Below are 14,779 nucleotides of genomic sequence, written 5' to 3'. Positions count from 1 at the left end.
GCGTGGCCAGAGCACAAAGGAAACGGAGAGGACAGGATGGGGGCAGGGGGGGAAGAGGCTGGTGACCTTGCCTGGATTTGGTTGGATCCCACTGAAACTTCCCCGCACGTAAGTCATTGGATTACAGACCTGAGGCTCAAAGAAACAAAGCAACTCGCTTGAGGTCACGTAAGCATAAGCAGCCGGTGACAGAGCAGACCCCACAACGCCCTGACGGTGAAGAGCAGGGCAGGCCAGGTTGAAGGTGCTGTTGCCTAAACAGCTGAGCCCTGAGCCGGTCTGGTGGGGGGCCTTGGCCTGCGGGAGGGGGGTGGGCACTTGAGAGGTCACCATGGAACTTAGGAGGACGCGGTAGAGCCTGGACCCAAGAGTGGAGCTGTGGGAAGGGGCGTGGGGGCCGGCAGGGGGGGTGTGCAGGTCTCGGGGCTGAGATAGTGGAGTCCCATCAGGGGGAGCCCCGGGCAGGAGCGAGGTCGGCCTGTGGGCATCGGTGAGCTCATCTGGAACCATGTGGGAGGCCAAGGCCAGGCCTGGGGTGGCCCAGATTGGAGCTGGAGGAGAGGAGGAACAATTGGAGGAGGAAGCTGTGTCACCGTCATGGAAAAGTGGGAGTCAGCTCCTGTGGGGGCGGGGGGGGGGGTGGGGAGTGCCCCTGCTGAGAGGACTGGAGAAGGAGGCTGGAAGAGGGGAGGGGTGGAGGGGGCGGTGGGCAGAGGGAGGGACGAGGGGAAGGCCCATCCCTCCTCTCATCCTGCTGCTTGAACACCTGCCTCCCACACTGCATTTCAGAGGCAAAGTGGAACTCAGGCGACTCATCTGTCCCCTTCCCAACGAGCCAGAGACGGGTTGTATTTTTCAAAACATTTTAATAAAATTAACCAATAAATATTCTACACTGTGTAGGCTACCAGGACAAAGAGTGGAAACCAGAGGGCCGTCTTTCCCACTGGGGCCCTCAGGTCCCCTCACAGAGAGAGGGGCTGTGCTCTGGGCTGGTTTGGGGCTGGGACGGCTGGCTGGGGAAGGGGAGTGATTCTGGACCGGGTGATCAGGGTTCTTACCATCCATCCCTCTTTGTTGGGGGAGCGGAGGAAGGGGAGGCCCCAAAAAGCAGAGCCCCGCTGGAGGCATCCCAGCATCCCTGGGAGTGAGCGGGGTGAGGGGAGAGCTAGCCTAGAAGGAAGGGGGAAGGGCAGTGGGGCAGGGAGCAGGGGCTGGGGGGCGGCTCTGGAAGCCCTTGGACCGTCGGCCGCTCACTCTCGGACATAGACCCTGGTGCACACGATATCATCCGCCGTCATGGTCTAAAAGGACGGAAGTCAGAAGTCATCGTTAACCTGGAAGGCCCCTGGTCCTGCTTCTAGATTCAGAATGGACAGGCAGGGGCCGGCCCCCAAAATGCCCTGGTGTCATGGGAGGGAGGACGGCATAGACCCCCCGGGGCTGTGTCCCACATACTCCTCCCCAAGCTGTGAGGACGGATTGCCCAGATGCCACCCTGCCGCCTCAGCCCACATGGCTTGCTCCACACGGGACACCATTGCACGGCCACAGGGCAGCAGCCTGTGGGACAGGGACAGCTTAGCCCTTCCCCAGCAGCGCCATCAGGAGGTGGGGAGGCCAGCTGCGGTCAGTCTTGAACCTCCAGCGCCCTGCAGCGTCCCAGAAAAGCCCGAAGGTGGCACCGGGCTTGTGCTCAGCTGGGAGCAGCTTACCAGGACCAGCTCCCCGTCGTTGGTCAGCTCCCTGGTCCACGAGGTCTTGGGACCCTCTCCCTTCAGAAGCCTCTGCTCGCAGACCATTTTGTTCTCACTCTCCCATTTCACCAGGCTCTGCAGGAGAGAGGCCAGGTGGGCTGGGCCCGCAGCAGGGTGGGTGCCGCGAGAGGGATTTGCTCCGCTGGAAGATCCCAGAACACTCCGGAAAACGGCACGTGGTGAGGCAGGGCAGTGGAGGCCATGACCCCGAGGGACTCACCTTGCAGGGTCTCCCGTCCACCGTCTGCTCCTCGAACTCCTCTCCGATCTTGAAGTTGATCTCCGTGGTGCGCACCGTGGTGGAGGTTTTGATGTAGAAAGTGTCTCCCTCCTGCTTGATCTCCACCGCCGGCTTGGATGCCGCCGCCACGGCGATCTTCCTCAGCATCACGTTCACCCCTGCAGGGAGGCGCAGGCGCCCTCACTTCGGCCCAGTTCGCCTCACTTGCCGCCCTTGGTCCGCCCTGCTCGACACCCTCCGCTGGGGTGGACTCCGCAGAGTCACCGTCTTCACCCCTGCCCAAGGGCAGGCCAGACCCGGGATCCCCAGCCAGGCCCTGCCACTCCCATCCAGGAAGTGGGGGCCACTTTCCTTCCTGCCGGACCCACCTCCCCTGTCTGGCGCTGGGTTGGCCTTCATGTGCCCAATCTCTGTCCCTCCCCAAAGTGAGGAGCAGGGACTATCAGTGGGTGATGAGGAGGGGGGCGGCTGGTCCCCTGTTACAAATGGCCTGGGGAAGCCAGGGATTCTGCAGTGAGATCCACTCGGCCCTGACATCCACGTGGCTCGGCCTCTCTGGCAGGCCGGTGACTCTGGGCAGGTGACGGAACCTTTCTGGCCCTCGGGTTCCTCAAGCATAAAGTGGAGCCCACAGCACGGGTGACGCGTGCAGGACTTAGCGCACGCGGCACTGGGTACACCTTCCAGCTTTCAGGAAACAGGAGCTCTTATTATTTTTACTGAGAAAAGGAAGTCAAAGGAAAAGCCAGAGCCCGCCTGCCCTCCTGGCTCCTCTCCCCTCGCAGGATGGAAAGGGACACTGCCCCTCCTCCCCCCCATATGTTCCTTACTCTAGGATCGTCGTGACCTCAGTGGTCAGGTCTTCTCGTTCAGCCTCTGTGGACCCAGAGTCCCTGTGCCTGCCCCCCACATCCTTCCCCACACTGGACCCCTTCTCTTTGTTCCCCAGTCTCTGAGAAGGGTGGCGAAGCCAGGAGACAGCATCTGTCCCAGGAAGAAAAGCAGGCAGGGAGGCCTACCTGGCAGGGGCGTGTCTGAGCATCACCCCGCTTCCCCTGCTGGGCGCCCCCACCCTGACCTGGAGCAGAGACCTTCAGGGAAGCAAGGGGTGGGGATCGGGGCGGGGGGGGGGGGCAAGCAGGGTTGGGTCAGGGAAGCCGAGCTCCCTGCCCCTCCTGCAGACCTGGGTTCCTACAGAAACAAATCCTCTTTCCCCTTGGCACCAAAGCAGACCTGCTCTGTTCCAGAAAGGGACAGGGAGAGCAGATGGACTCTCCCAGGGGTCCCAGGAGCCCCCTTCTCGGCTGTTGGGAGAAATGACCGAGGTCCCCGGGCCCGGTCACCTTGGTAGAGGAGGCCCATCCCACCCTGTCTCCACCGTGTTGCCCCCTGAAAGTCCAGCTCACCGTCTGACAACCATCTTCCCCGTTATAGGAACAGAATCTGCTCACGCAGCCCGCCTACCATAGTGGATGGGACACGTATCCCCCAACACCACCTGGGCATGCCTCACCAGGAAAGGGATCCTTGACTGGGGCAGAGGGGGCAGGGAGGGGCCGAGGTTCCTGCAGAGGCAAGGCTGGGCCAGGCCGGGCTCGCAGGAGACCCCGCTCCAGCCAGGGCTGTTTGTCTAACGGGTCTGTTTTCAATCTGCCCCCAGCAGGGCCTGAGGAGGGCACGTGGCTCTGAGAGACCCTGCAGGGAGGACAAACAGACCACAGACAGACAGACCACAGGGTTGGGCTTGGGCTCTTAGTCTCCAGCTGGGCCTGTGGGTGTGTGCCCGGCCACCTCGGGCCTCATCCACTGGGGACAGGGGCCAGAATCCAGACAAGGGGAGGGAACGCATCTAGGCTTTCTGAAGGGAGAGTCTTCATTTTGGTTTTTAGTTTCAGCAAGGGCAGAGTGGGGAAGAAGGGAGACATGCCTCGAAGGAGTGCTGGGGTTAGGGGGCAAGAGCTAGTGGCCAGGCGTGATGGAAACAGCGTTCCAGACTCTTCGGAGGTCCAGACTCACCCACACACAAGTGCCCCCCCCACTCCCCCTGCCCAACCGGGGTCACTGTGTTCAGTCTAGAAATGGATGGCATGCTTACCCGTAGGCTGCAGGGCTCCCAGGTGGTGGCTTCCCAAATGCTCCCCTTCCCAGAGCCCCCTCCCAGCAGCCTGGGCTGGGGCAGCTCCCCACACACCTCAGGGCACCCAGGAGTTGGGAAACGCACTGAGACTAGCCTCCACTCCCCCACCTTTAACCCACACACCCCGCAGGGCTTGGGGGGGGGGGTCTCAGGGGAGGGAGGGAGAAGAGAGCCCGCAGTTTTTTGGGAATGGGGGCTGGGGTTTCACACGAAGCCATTTGTTGAAATCTAAGAAAGTGATAATTATGCAGAGACTTGGGCCTCTGGAGCTGCCCGCCTAGGGAAGCATTAGTCTCACGGATGGAGGGCGGGGGCGCAGAGTGGAACGCGCTGAACCGGGAGGCCGAGAGCCGGGACTGGGCTACTGGCTGCCGCGGGGGGCCAGGGGCGAAGAGGCGGCAAGGTCTCGGAGGGGCTCCCCTGCCCCACCCCCGGGACACCGACCTCGTGCTTTCTACTGGATCCACAGGCTGGTCGCTCAGGACCTTTAGGTCCCGGCCCTGAGCCCCCCGACCCAGGCGCTCGGCCCCCTTGCTCGGGGACGCTGACGCCCAACCTCCCCCGCCCGGATCCCCGCCCTCCTTTCTTTCCCGTGCCCACCTCGAGGCCCCGGGCGCCCGAAAATCTCCTTACCCAGCACTTTGAGCAAATCCTCGAAGTTTTCCGATCGGATGATCTTCCAGCTGCCGGAGAAGTTGGGCATGATGCTTTGGTCGGAGCACTGTACGCCGAGTCTTTTCGTCAAGAGAGATGTCGCCGTCGCCTGGTCGTGAGACTCGGGAGCCAGGACACGTCCCAGGACAACCCCGGAGCTGGCTTGGGCTCCCGCGCGGGCAGCTTTTATACCCTGCGCCGGGCCCGCCCCTGCCCGAGAGAGAGAGAGAGAGAGAGAGAGAGAGAGAGAGAGATGGCTCCGCCTGCCGCCCCGCCCCCACCCCACCTGGGGGGCCTGAGCCCGGCTCCCCGGCCTCTGGATCTGGCCCCGGGGGCGGGTGCAGGGCTCGCCGGCCCGAGACAGCTGGCTCCCGCGCCAGGGTGTCTGGGGAGGCGACACGGGCCGAGCGCTCGGCTTGGGCTCTCAGCCGGGAGGAGGGGGCGCCAGGCCCGGGGCGCAGATACCCAGGTCTCACGTCCTGCAGCGCGAGCCCCAGGGTCACGTCTCGCTCGGTCCCCCACCTGACTCGGTGCGCTCGGCCCCTTGGCGCCCGGCACCCGGAGGGCACTACCAGCGGGCGAACCTCGCTCCGAGCCGGAGCTGCGGAAGACGAGGCGGTGGGGCTCGGCTCCACTGGGGGCCCAATTGGGTCCGGGGCGGCCGCCCCGAGCTCAGAGACCTGCGGGGGAGGCCAGGGGCTGCGGGGCCGGGCACCCGAATGAGGCAACGGCGCCCCCTGCTGGAGCGGCTGCAGGGGGCGGGGAGGGGCGCCCCCCGCCCCACCCCCTCCAGGCCGGTCTCCCCAGAGTTTAGGGCTGCGGCACTGCCGGGGGCCTCTGGGGACCCTGGAAGCTGGCGCGGGGAGACTCCCACCTCTTCAGGGGTTGGGCGGGCATCGAAGGGTTAAGCAGGAGCCGCGGGCGCGAGTCTGGGGAGGGCAGAGGTCACAGCCAATCACTTGACACGAGCTCTTTATTAAGGCGGTTTCTCAGTCTCCGGGCTCCCCGGACCCCCAGGGGATCGCAGCCGGCGGCGGGGAGGGGAGGCGGGGACCGAGGCGCGGAGCCCCGGCGCGCCACGCTGCACCCAGGTTGGAGGGAGACTGGGTGCCCCGGGAAGGGGGTGGAGCGGGGTCTCAGGTGTCACCGTCGTGCGCAGTCCAAAGGGCGGAAGGAGAGGCCGCGCCCCCCCCCCCCCCCCCCCCCGCCAGCAGCTTCGGAGCGGAACATCAAAGGAGGGGGCCGGGCAGGCTACCCGCGGAGACCCCTGCGGGGCGGGCTGGGGGGGCCTGACCCAAATGGAGGTCCGGCCGGGAGCCCCAGAGGCCGCCAACGGTAGAGCCGCGGAGGCGGACGGGCCCGGCGGGCGCCCAGGACTGCGGCCCGCTTCCTGGGCGGAAGCGCGCACGTGGCCCCGCTGCCCGCAGCGCGCCGCACTCAGGCCCCGCTCCAGGCCCCTCGCGAGGAAAAGCCCCACATCTGGTCCCAGCGCTGGCCCCTCCCTGCAGCGTGTCCGTGGGAGGGGCAGAGGACAGGCTCACTGGGACTCGGAACCCTTCTTCTTAGAGCCCTGGACCGGCCAAGAGGGTTGGGGGCCTTGGCTGGGGAGGAGGCCGGCGGAACAGAGCCCCAGGAGAGGGGCTGGGAGCTTCACGGAAGCCTGGACAAGTGCTGGGGCTCCCTCCGTGCTGTGAAGAGGGGAATCCCTGAAAAATGCCTGTGTGCAGACAGTGCAGCAGCCGGGGTGCCTCTGAACTGAAGGGATGGATGGCGGCGGGATGCCCTGCTTCACGGAGGGAGCTGCGTGCTTCAGCCGGCTTTAGGGGTCCCGGGCTTGTGTGGGAGGGCTTCTCTGGGGGTGGGGGGTGGCCTGGGCTTCTGCAGTAAGAGGGCAGCAGGTCGGAGCTCTTGGAGGAAGGACAGACAAAAGCAGAGGTGGTGGAGGGAGGGGTGGGGGGATGCCTGGGGCCTGGGGTTGGACGCCCGGCTGTGCTCCTCCCCCCACCCACTGGCGCTGCTGTAGGTAAAGGGAGGGGGATTCGGTTCTGACAGTGAAATCAGGCTCCTGGCCAAAGGGATGAGGAGAGGCCTGGGGGAGGGAACAGGGCAGGAACCCATGCACCCCTCCCCCGCTCCCGCGCCCAAGTCTTGGTCTTGACCCGGGTCACCACGACCACCTCCTCTCCACACCAGCCCTCTGAGGCCCTGCCAGAGAGTCCAGTCCTGGGCTCCGTGGGCATCTTTCCTGCTGTACATGAGAAGGGCCGGTGCAGGCCGGCTCCCCCACGGGCCTGGTGACTAAGGATGTTAAAACCTCACCCAAAAGATGGTCAGCAGGAGGCTGGACCGACAGGAGCACAGAGGAGGGATGTGGTCTGGCTGAGGATCCTGGCGAGCTTGGAAGGGGGCTCTCTGGGGTGGGGGCAGGGAGGCCTGGGCCCATACACCTCCCTTCACTTCCTCACCCCCCCCCCCCCCCCCCCCCCCGCCCTTGGCCAGGCAGCCAGAAGTTTCAAAGAGACAGAAGTAAGACAAAGGGAAGTCGGGCTGGGAAGGGAATTTTTTCCAGATGTGAGTGCTTGTGGTTGGCAGCTCTGAGCCTGAGCTCCGGCCCCGGCACCCAACCCTGCTGAGGGGGTGGGTATGGGGTCTGAGAAGCTAGGCCGGCGGTCCCAGCCCCCAGCAGCCCTGTGAGCCCACGGGCAGCGTGCTGGCGGACGGGCAAGTGGAGGGGGCTCCGGGGAAGATGCAGGGGAAGGGCTTAGGGGACACTGTGAATGGGACAAGAGGACTGGGGGTTGGGAAAGGGGGCTACCAGTGGGGATGGGGAGCCCAGGGGCTAGGCTTGGAACCGGGCAGCGGGGAGGAGCTTAACCCCCACCCCACCGTCAGTCACTCAGTCACAAACAACTGGCTTTAATTTCCCTCCAGGATCAATAAGGAGAAGGAATTTCCCTAGTGTTGCTGGCCTTTTCATTATGACCAAACCTGATGCAGATCTGCCCCGGGGGGTGGAGGGGTAGGGGGGAGTGCGCAACCCAATCTCCCTTTCTAGCTTTCTAGGACCCTGTTGGGGGCTCCCCCAGGAATTTGGAGACTCAGGGAGGGGGCGCAAAGTTGATGAGAAAAGCTAGAACAGCGGAGGCAGAATGGGGTGGGGTGGGGAGGAAACTGGGCTAACAGTTAGGAAAGGAACGTTCTGGGGCTTTGTTCCCATTGCTCGGTGGCTGAGAGGAAAGTGGCTGGTTGTGCAGCGGAAGGAATGGAGGTTGGCGGCTCCTGGCTGGGTGGAGGGCGTGAGCACGTGTGGATGTAGATGTGTGCCCTACGGGGGGGGGGGGGGGGAAACGGGTCTGGGGGCTTGGAAGAGGAGCTGCCCCTACCCCCTCTCCATCACTTCGGTGAGGATGGGGCTGGAGGGACCAGCAGCCCAGCTGGGGTTGGAAAGAGTGGGAGAGTCACGAATCCCACCCCCCTCCCGCCCAGTCATGAACCCCTTCCCCTCCCAGACCTACTGGGACCGGAGAAGATTCTCTGGCCAACTCAGCACTTGTATACGAGCCTCACCCTGAGCAGTGTTATTACATCTGCTGGGTCAGAGAGTTTGTTGGCTGGGAGTCCTGTAGAAATTAAACCAGGTGAGGCTGGACACTGGGTCTCTGCCACTCTCGGTGTAGGGGCAGCAGGGCAGGGCGGGGTGGGGGGGGCTCTGAGAGTAGGATAAAAGAGCCAGGAGTGGCCGGGAAGGACAGTGGTGTCCCCTGGGTCCCCAGGCCGTCAGCAGTGTGAACTCAAGCCTCCTGCCCCCTGGTCTGGTCTGACTTCTCAGGACCGAGGGGAATGTTCCATTCTTGTCTGTCTCCCTGGGTTCAGGGACCCAGCCCTTTGCAAGGCTTTGGTAAGGCCTGGCTCCGACTCTCCCCACATCAGATTGCTGTTGTAGCAGGACGCACGGAGGTTAGACTGGAAAAGAGCTTCCAGTGAGCCGAGGTGCCGTCTGGGGGACAGGGCCAGAGGACCTGGAAAGCGGGCGACTCACCTCCCTGCAAACCAGGGAAAGGGCGGCAGAGAATCCCGAGTGACCTGAAGAAAGGGGCAGCGGGACCTCAGAAGGGATGACAGTGACCTCCAGGGCAGGTGCGGCCCAGCAGGGTCAGAAGGTCGGGGTGAGGGGGGGCGGGGGCTGCCCGAGTCAGAAGTCAGTCAGAGCAGCGAGGGTCTGCGCCCTGGCGCCCAGGCGGCTCCTCTGTTGTTTTTGGCTCTGGTGCCTGGTTCCCAGCTGCCAACGCTCTCCCCAGGGCTGGGCCGGGCCCCGAGCGGGGCAGGCAAGAGGGAGGAGGTGGGGATGCCCTGGCTGAGACGTGTCCAGGACTGAATCTTGTCCCCGAGAGAGGCCACTGGCTCAGCTGGCCTCTTGGTCACACTGTTCTCGATCCCTGACCCCGGGATCTTTGCTTTCTCTGTCCCTCGGCCTTTGTTCCAGACTGGTGCTTCCTGCTGGTCTGGCATAGGGCATCACCTCTCTCCCCACCTAGGCCGCTGCCCATTCTTGCCTGCTGCGGTCGGCGACAGGCACCGAAGTCGGGCTCCCCTTACTCTGGTCTTCCTGCTTCTTGGAGAACCTCCAGCGTTAAGTCAGGGATCCAGCGTGGCTGGCACTGTTGATGGCAACTGCCAGCATCTGAAGCTGCACAGGCCTGGGCCTGACTCTGGCCAGCTGTGCCCCTCCCGCCACCCCCCCCCCCTTTCCCCTCCGGAAGAAGCCCCTCCCCCTCCCAGGGCAGCACTACTGGAGGGAGAAGTCAGGCGGCACCAGCACCGTGACCCGCAGTTAAACTCCTCTTGGCTTTTATGAGCCAGTGACTGGGGCTGGACCCCTCTGCCACTCCCACCCTGTGCTGGGCACCGGCCCCTTAACCCCTGGCAGCCCAGGGCAGGAAAGGGAAGCCGGAGCAGAGACAAGTGTGGCAGTACGCAGGCGGCGGTCTTGCACAGGACTGGCTCTGGGGGCCCAAGCCATCTCCCAGATGCCTCCTCTCCCGCTCTCTGAGGACGGGGAAACTGAAGAAGAGCCAGAGGTCCCGGGAATCCCTCTCCCTGTTGAGATGATCAGGAGTTTCGGGAAGAAGAAGGAAATCTGCAGGGCTGCACGCGGGGTGGGTGCTCTCTTCCTGCTCTGGCCTGGGCTGCAGAGGGTGGGCACTGGGCCAGAGAGGCAGACTCCGGGACTGGACAGGAAAGGGGCAGGAGGAGGGGAGGGGGTTACGGTGCCAGAGAAGAGGCTGTGAGGTTTTGAGGTCTGGACTTTGAGGTTCTGGACGGGGCTAGAAAGAGGGCATTGGACTCTGTCCCCAGGAGCCGGGGCAGGACAACAGGGGCTGATGGGTCAGCGTCAGGAAGGAGGTCAGCTAGAGGAGGACTCCTCGGCTAGGCTCCTGGGTGCTCCCTTTCCCTCTTCTCCCCGCCCCACGAAGCACGCCTGCAGGCAGTGACACCCAGTAGTTGGGCTGGGTGCCCCTGCCCCTGCCTGGCTCCAGGGAGGAGGCCAGAGCCCCGGAAGATAGATAGTAAGGACCAGCTTCCCCGACTCCAGGATGCTTTCTGCTGCAGACCAGGCCCAGGCTCGCCTCTCTGTAGGGCCAGTGGGCCAGACTCCCGGAGACAGAGGTGCAGGGGAGCGAGCAGAGTGGGGGAGGGCCCCAGAAGCCCAGCTTCCCAGTCCCTGCCCCCACATTCCCATCTTAAGTGGGCAGGGAGTTAAAGGACACAAGAGTTCAGCGTCTGGCCCCTTAGCAGGCTAGGGCCTTGTCCTTCCAGTGACCCCCCCATCCCTGCCCCTCCTTACAGTCTGCTAGAGATGGGCGGTGGGGGAGGCCCAGACAGCCTGAGCCCTAATGGCTTTCCCCGGGCAGCATGAACAAAATGGGAAAAAGATGTGTGAGGTGGGCAGCTCTGATTTCCTTTCTCATGCGGGCGCCAGCTCTGGTCTGGAAAATGTTAGCTGTCAAAGAGAGAGAGACTGAGCAGTCTCCGGCCTCCCCCTGCCCTGCACTCCCTACACCACCCCATCTCACACCGGGGGCCCCCAGCCCGCCTGGATTCCCTGAGGGCACTGGGCTAGGGCCTGTGAATTTCGAGTGGTGGGGCTGCCCTGACCAAGCCCCACCTCCCCTGCCTATGTCTCCTCCACCAACCTGGGGAAGACATCCCAGGGGCAGTTTTGGCACTTGGGGATTCGCAGGGACACGTCGTCGTCCCTGGGGGATCAAAGGAGCCAGTGGCAGCGTCTCCTGGATTAGGCAGTCTCACACCTCCTAAACCCCAGAGCTCTGGGACCAGCCTCAGGTTTTCAGGTGATCTGGGTTCCCGCCAAGCTGAGCTGGCAGTAACTGGCCCAGAGACGGAGCCAGTCCTGGGTCCAGAACACTCGTGGGGTGTGCCTCTCTTGCTGCGTGTGGGTACTGTGGTCTCTGTGGGCCAAATCCCCTCTTCTGAGCTCCGGCTCTAGGCCCCCAGGAGCCCCAGGGAACTGAAGCCAAGGCGAGGGGAGGCGCCCACTGCCTCGGAGATGAGGGTGTGTGTGGAGGGAGGGTCCCAGCCTAGGAGGAAGCTGCCAGAACACTCAGCCCTTTCTCCAGAGGGCCCCTTTGCCGCTGCCTGGGCTCCACCCTCCCATCCTTCAGGAAAGCTCCCCGCTCTTGCCCCAGCCCAGCTGGAGCTGCTGGGCTGGATTATCTGCCTCCCTGTGGGTCCTGGGTGTGGGCTCCATCTCCCTCCCCCGGCTCCCAGGGCAGGGGCAGTCAGCCTCCTTCCTCCTTTGATTATGGTTGGATCCCTCTCATGGAATCTTTCCAAAGAAGCGACCGAACAGGATTCCATAGGGGTGGAAGGAGAAAAGAGACCGACCCTTCCTTGGCGGAAGCTGTCCTGACCCAGAGATGCCAGACAGACTGGGTTCCTGATGCTGCTTGGAGCTGTGACAGTGGGGCCAGGGCCGCAGGTCAGGCCTTGAGAGGAGTGGTGGGTCGGCCCGGAGCTGTGTGAGTGTCCCACGTGCTGCCTGGAATGGAGCTGATCCCAAAGCTTTGCTCTTTTTTTATTTATAAGAGAGAGAGCACAAGTTGGGGAGGGGCAGAGAGAGAGGGAGACACAGAATCCGAAGCGGGCCCCAGGCTCCGAGCCGTCAGCACAGAGCCCGACGCGGGGCTCGAACTCACGGACCGCGAGATCATGACCTGAGCCGAAGTCGGACGCTTAACCTACTGAGCCACCCAGGCGCCCCCATTCCAGATTCTTAAAAATACCTTCCCTCCCACCGCCTCTCCCCACCCCCCACCTCTCTCAAAATCCTGTGCGTTCTATATACCCTTTCAAAGAAAGCCCAGAGTTGGCGGTGTCCTGAAATGGCTGTACATATTCAAGGCAGCCAGCCCGCAGGTCAGGACAGCCAGGGGCCTGGGCAGCGAGGGCTTGGGGGAACGCCCGGCTGGCCAACCCACTAGATGTCACTTACCCATGTCATCACTGCCTGAAAAAGATCTCGCAATCTGACCGCCCAGAGCCCGCAGCCAACCCTCACCCCTGACCGCGCACTAGGTCCTGACCTCTGAGGGTGTGGGCACTCCCTGAGCTCTCTTTGGCAGGGGGGCAGGTGTGTACAAGAACTCAGATGAGAGTTCAAAGGCCAAAGTGTCGGCCTTGATTTAAACAGTTGTTCAGGGCGTGCGTGGCTGGTTCAATCAGAGGAGCGTGTGACTCTTGATCTTGGGGTTGTGGGTTCAAGCCCCATGCTGGGTGTAGGGGTTACTAAAAAAAATAAATTGAAATGAAATGAAATGAACGTCTGTTCAGGATCAACTGCACCAGAGATCGCCCATGTGTGTGAAGTTCATCTGTCCTAAATCAGGGCGGCCGGGGATCCCGTCCTCTCGCCTCGACAGGGCAAGAGCCTTCATGGTCCTCTGTCCCCATTCTGTCCCCTCGCGGCCGCCCAGGGCTGGGAGGGGGTCCTTTGCACCTCAGTCAGTTCAAACCACGCCTTTGCTCAAATCCCTGCAACGGCTCCGTCTCGTGCAGCTATAAGCCGAGTCCTTACAGCGGCCGAAGGTTCAAACTTCCTCCCTCCGTCCCCCCTGCCCACCGACCCCACCTCCTACCACTTGCCCCTTGGCTGGCTCGGCTCCTGAACACACCAAGTGTCCTCCTGCCTCAGGGCCCTGGCACCTCTCACTCTCCCTGGAATGTTCTTCCCCAGATTACACGACTGCTTCCTTCACTGTTTTCAGGTCTCTGCTCCTATGTGCTGCCCTCAGAGACGACTTCTGGAAACAGCCCGTCTACAAAGCGCATGTGCGTATACGTCCGCCTCCGTCCTCACTGTTCCTCGTGTCACTTGTGACCCCTGGCCGCAAGGGAAGGCCACGTGGGCTGTGCTGGCCTACAGCAGAGTCTGGCACACAGTTGGTGCTCAATAAACATCTCTTGAACAAATGAATGAAGAGTAAGCAAATGACTTCAGCCACAAGCAGTGACTATTAAGGCGGAGAGAAACAATCGGTTGCACCTTTCATTAGCAGTCTTGCTCTTTTTTGACTTTATTTATTTATTTAGAGAGAGAGAATCCCGAGCAGGCTCCGCACTGTCAGCCCAGAGCTCCACGGGGGGCTTGGCCTGAGCTGAAGTCAAGAGTTGGACAGTCAACTGACTGAGCCACCCAGGCACCCAGTACCCTTGTTGATTTCATCATTTACTTAGTTGTCCTGGATAAGCGCACGAAGGAAGTACTCTGACAAAAATGAGGTCTGAAAACGAGAGTGGCCCCGCCCTAGCCAGGAGAGCTCCGGATTCTTCAGGGTCCTCAGTGACGCCTCAGCCCCCCTTTTAGAAATGCCATGTGCTTGCGGGCGCCTGGGTGGTTCGGTTGGCTAAGCATCAGACGCTCGATCTCTCGGCTCAGGTCATGATCTCGGGTTCATGAGTGGGAGCCCCGCAGAGGGCTCTGCGCTGACAGGAGCCTGCTTGGGATTCTCTCTCTCCCGATCTCTCAATAAATAAATAAACCTGAAAAGAAATGCCATATGCTTATGGCCACATCTGCCCGGGTCACTGAAGATCCAACTCAGGCTCCGCGCTGACCGGGTCTCTGAGCCTGCAGCGGGCCACCGCGGGTCTCTGACTCGCATCCAACAGCTTAGCCTCTCGGGGCCGCAGCTCCTTGGGCTCCAGCACACCCCAGCCTCCGTCTGCAGCCCGCCCGGCCCCGACCATGTAAACTCTCCACTTCTCTATGTGGACTGCCCAAAGAGTGAGGCCAGAAAGAGCCAGGACAGCCAGCAAGTGCAAACTCAGTTGCTGACGTCACCCAGGACCTCTGCCCTTTCTTGCGAACTCCGTCAGCTCACTCTCTTGTCTCCATGGCTGTGCCAAACGTCTGTTCCCTGGTTTGTGGCCCATGCTCTGCTTGGACTTAGTAAGCCATCCAGGTCACCAGGTGCTGCCTGGGAACATACCCATCAGCCCCACCCTTGCCTCTTTCTTTTGGTCCCAGAAGACAAGTCACCCCTGTTCCTGGACGAGGCTAACCTCAAGACGCCATCTCCTCAGTCTTTTGGGACCCGCTATAGTGCCCATCTTCCTCAGCACTTGTGGTCCACGGCTTTGCTGGCAGCATCTTCAGACCGCTCTCCAGATCGCCGCCTTCCAGATGCCTCCGGATCACCACCCTCCAGATCCCTCCAGATCACCACCCTCCAGATCCCTCTGGATCACCGCCCTCCAGATGCCTCCGGATTGCTGCCCTCCAGATGCCTCCAGATCACCACCCTCCAGATCCCTGCCCTCCAGATCCCTCCAGATCACCACCCTCCAGATGCCTCTGGATCGCCACCCTCCAGATGCCTCCAGATTGCCACCCTCCAGATCCCTCCAGATGCCTCCAGATCCCTGCCCTCCAGATGCCTTCAGATCACCGCCCTCCAGACGCCTCCGGAT

General features: G+C 62.6%; 1 protein-coding gene across 2 annotated transcripts; it reads right to left on the bottom strand.

Moving 5' to 3' along the window:
* Window positions 1-849: 849 nt before the first annotated feature.
* CRABP2 (cellular retinoic acid binding protein 2) lies at window positions 850-5,682 on the bottom strand. 2 transcript variants are annotated; one of them, XM_047840227.1, is made up of 5 exons: window positions 5,664-5,682; window positions 4,769-4,999; window positions 1,978-2,156; window positions 1,716-1,832; window positions 850-1,304 (listed from the first exon to the last, which is right to left on the bottom strand). In XM_047840227.1, the coding sequence occupies exons 2-5, from the start codon at window positions 4,836-4,838 to the stop codon at window positions 1,254-1,256; spliced, it is 417 nt and encodes a 138-aa protein (XP_047696183.1). In that variant the 5' UTR covers window positions 4,839-4,999; window positions 5,664-5,682; the 3' UTR covers window positions 850-1,253. The 2 variants fall into 2 exon arrangements, with proteins under 2 accessions (XP_047696183.1, XP_047696182.1); XM_047840226.1 differs by lacking the exon at window positions 5,664-5,682 and adding an exon at window positions 5,312-5,437.
* Between the last annotated feature and the right edge of the window lie 9,097 nt (window positions 5,683-14,779).

This window comes from Prionailurus viverrinus, chromosome F1 (genome assembly GCF_022837055.1).
Source record: "Prionailurus viverrinus isolate Anna chromosome F1, UM_Priviv_1.0, whole genome shotgun sequence".
Taxonomy (NCBI): Eukaryota; Metazoa; Chordata; class Mammalia; order Carnivora; family Felidae; genus Prionailurus; species Prionailurus viverrinus.
This window is presented reverse-complemented; position numbering and strand designations above follow the sequence as displayed.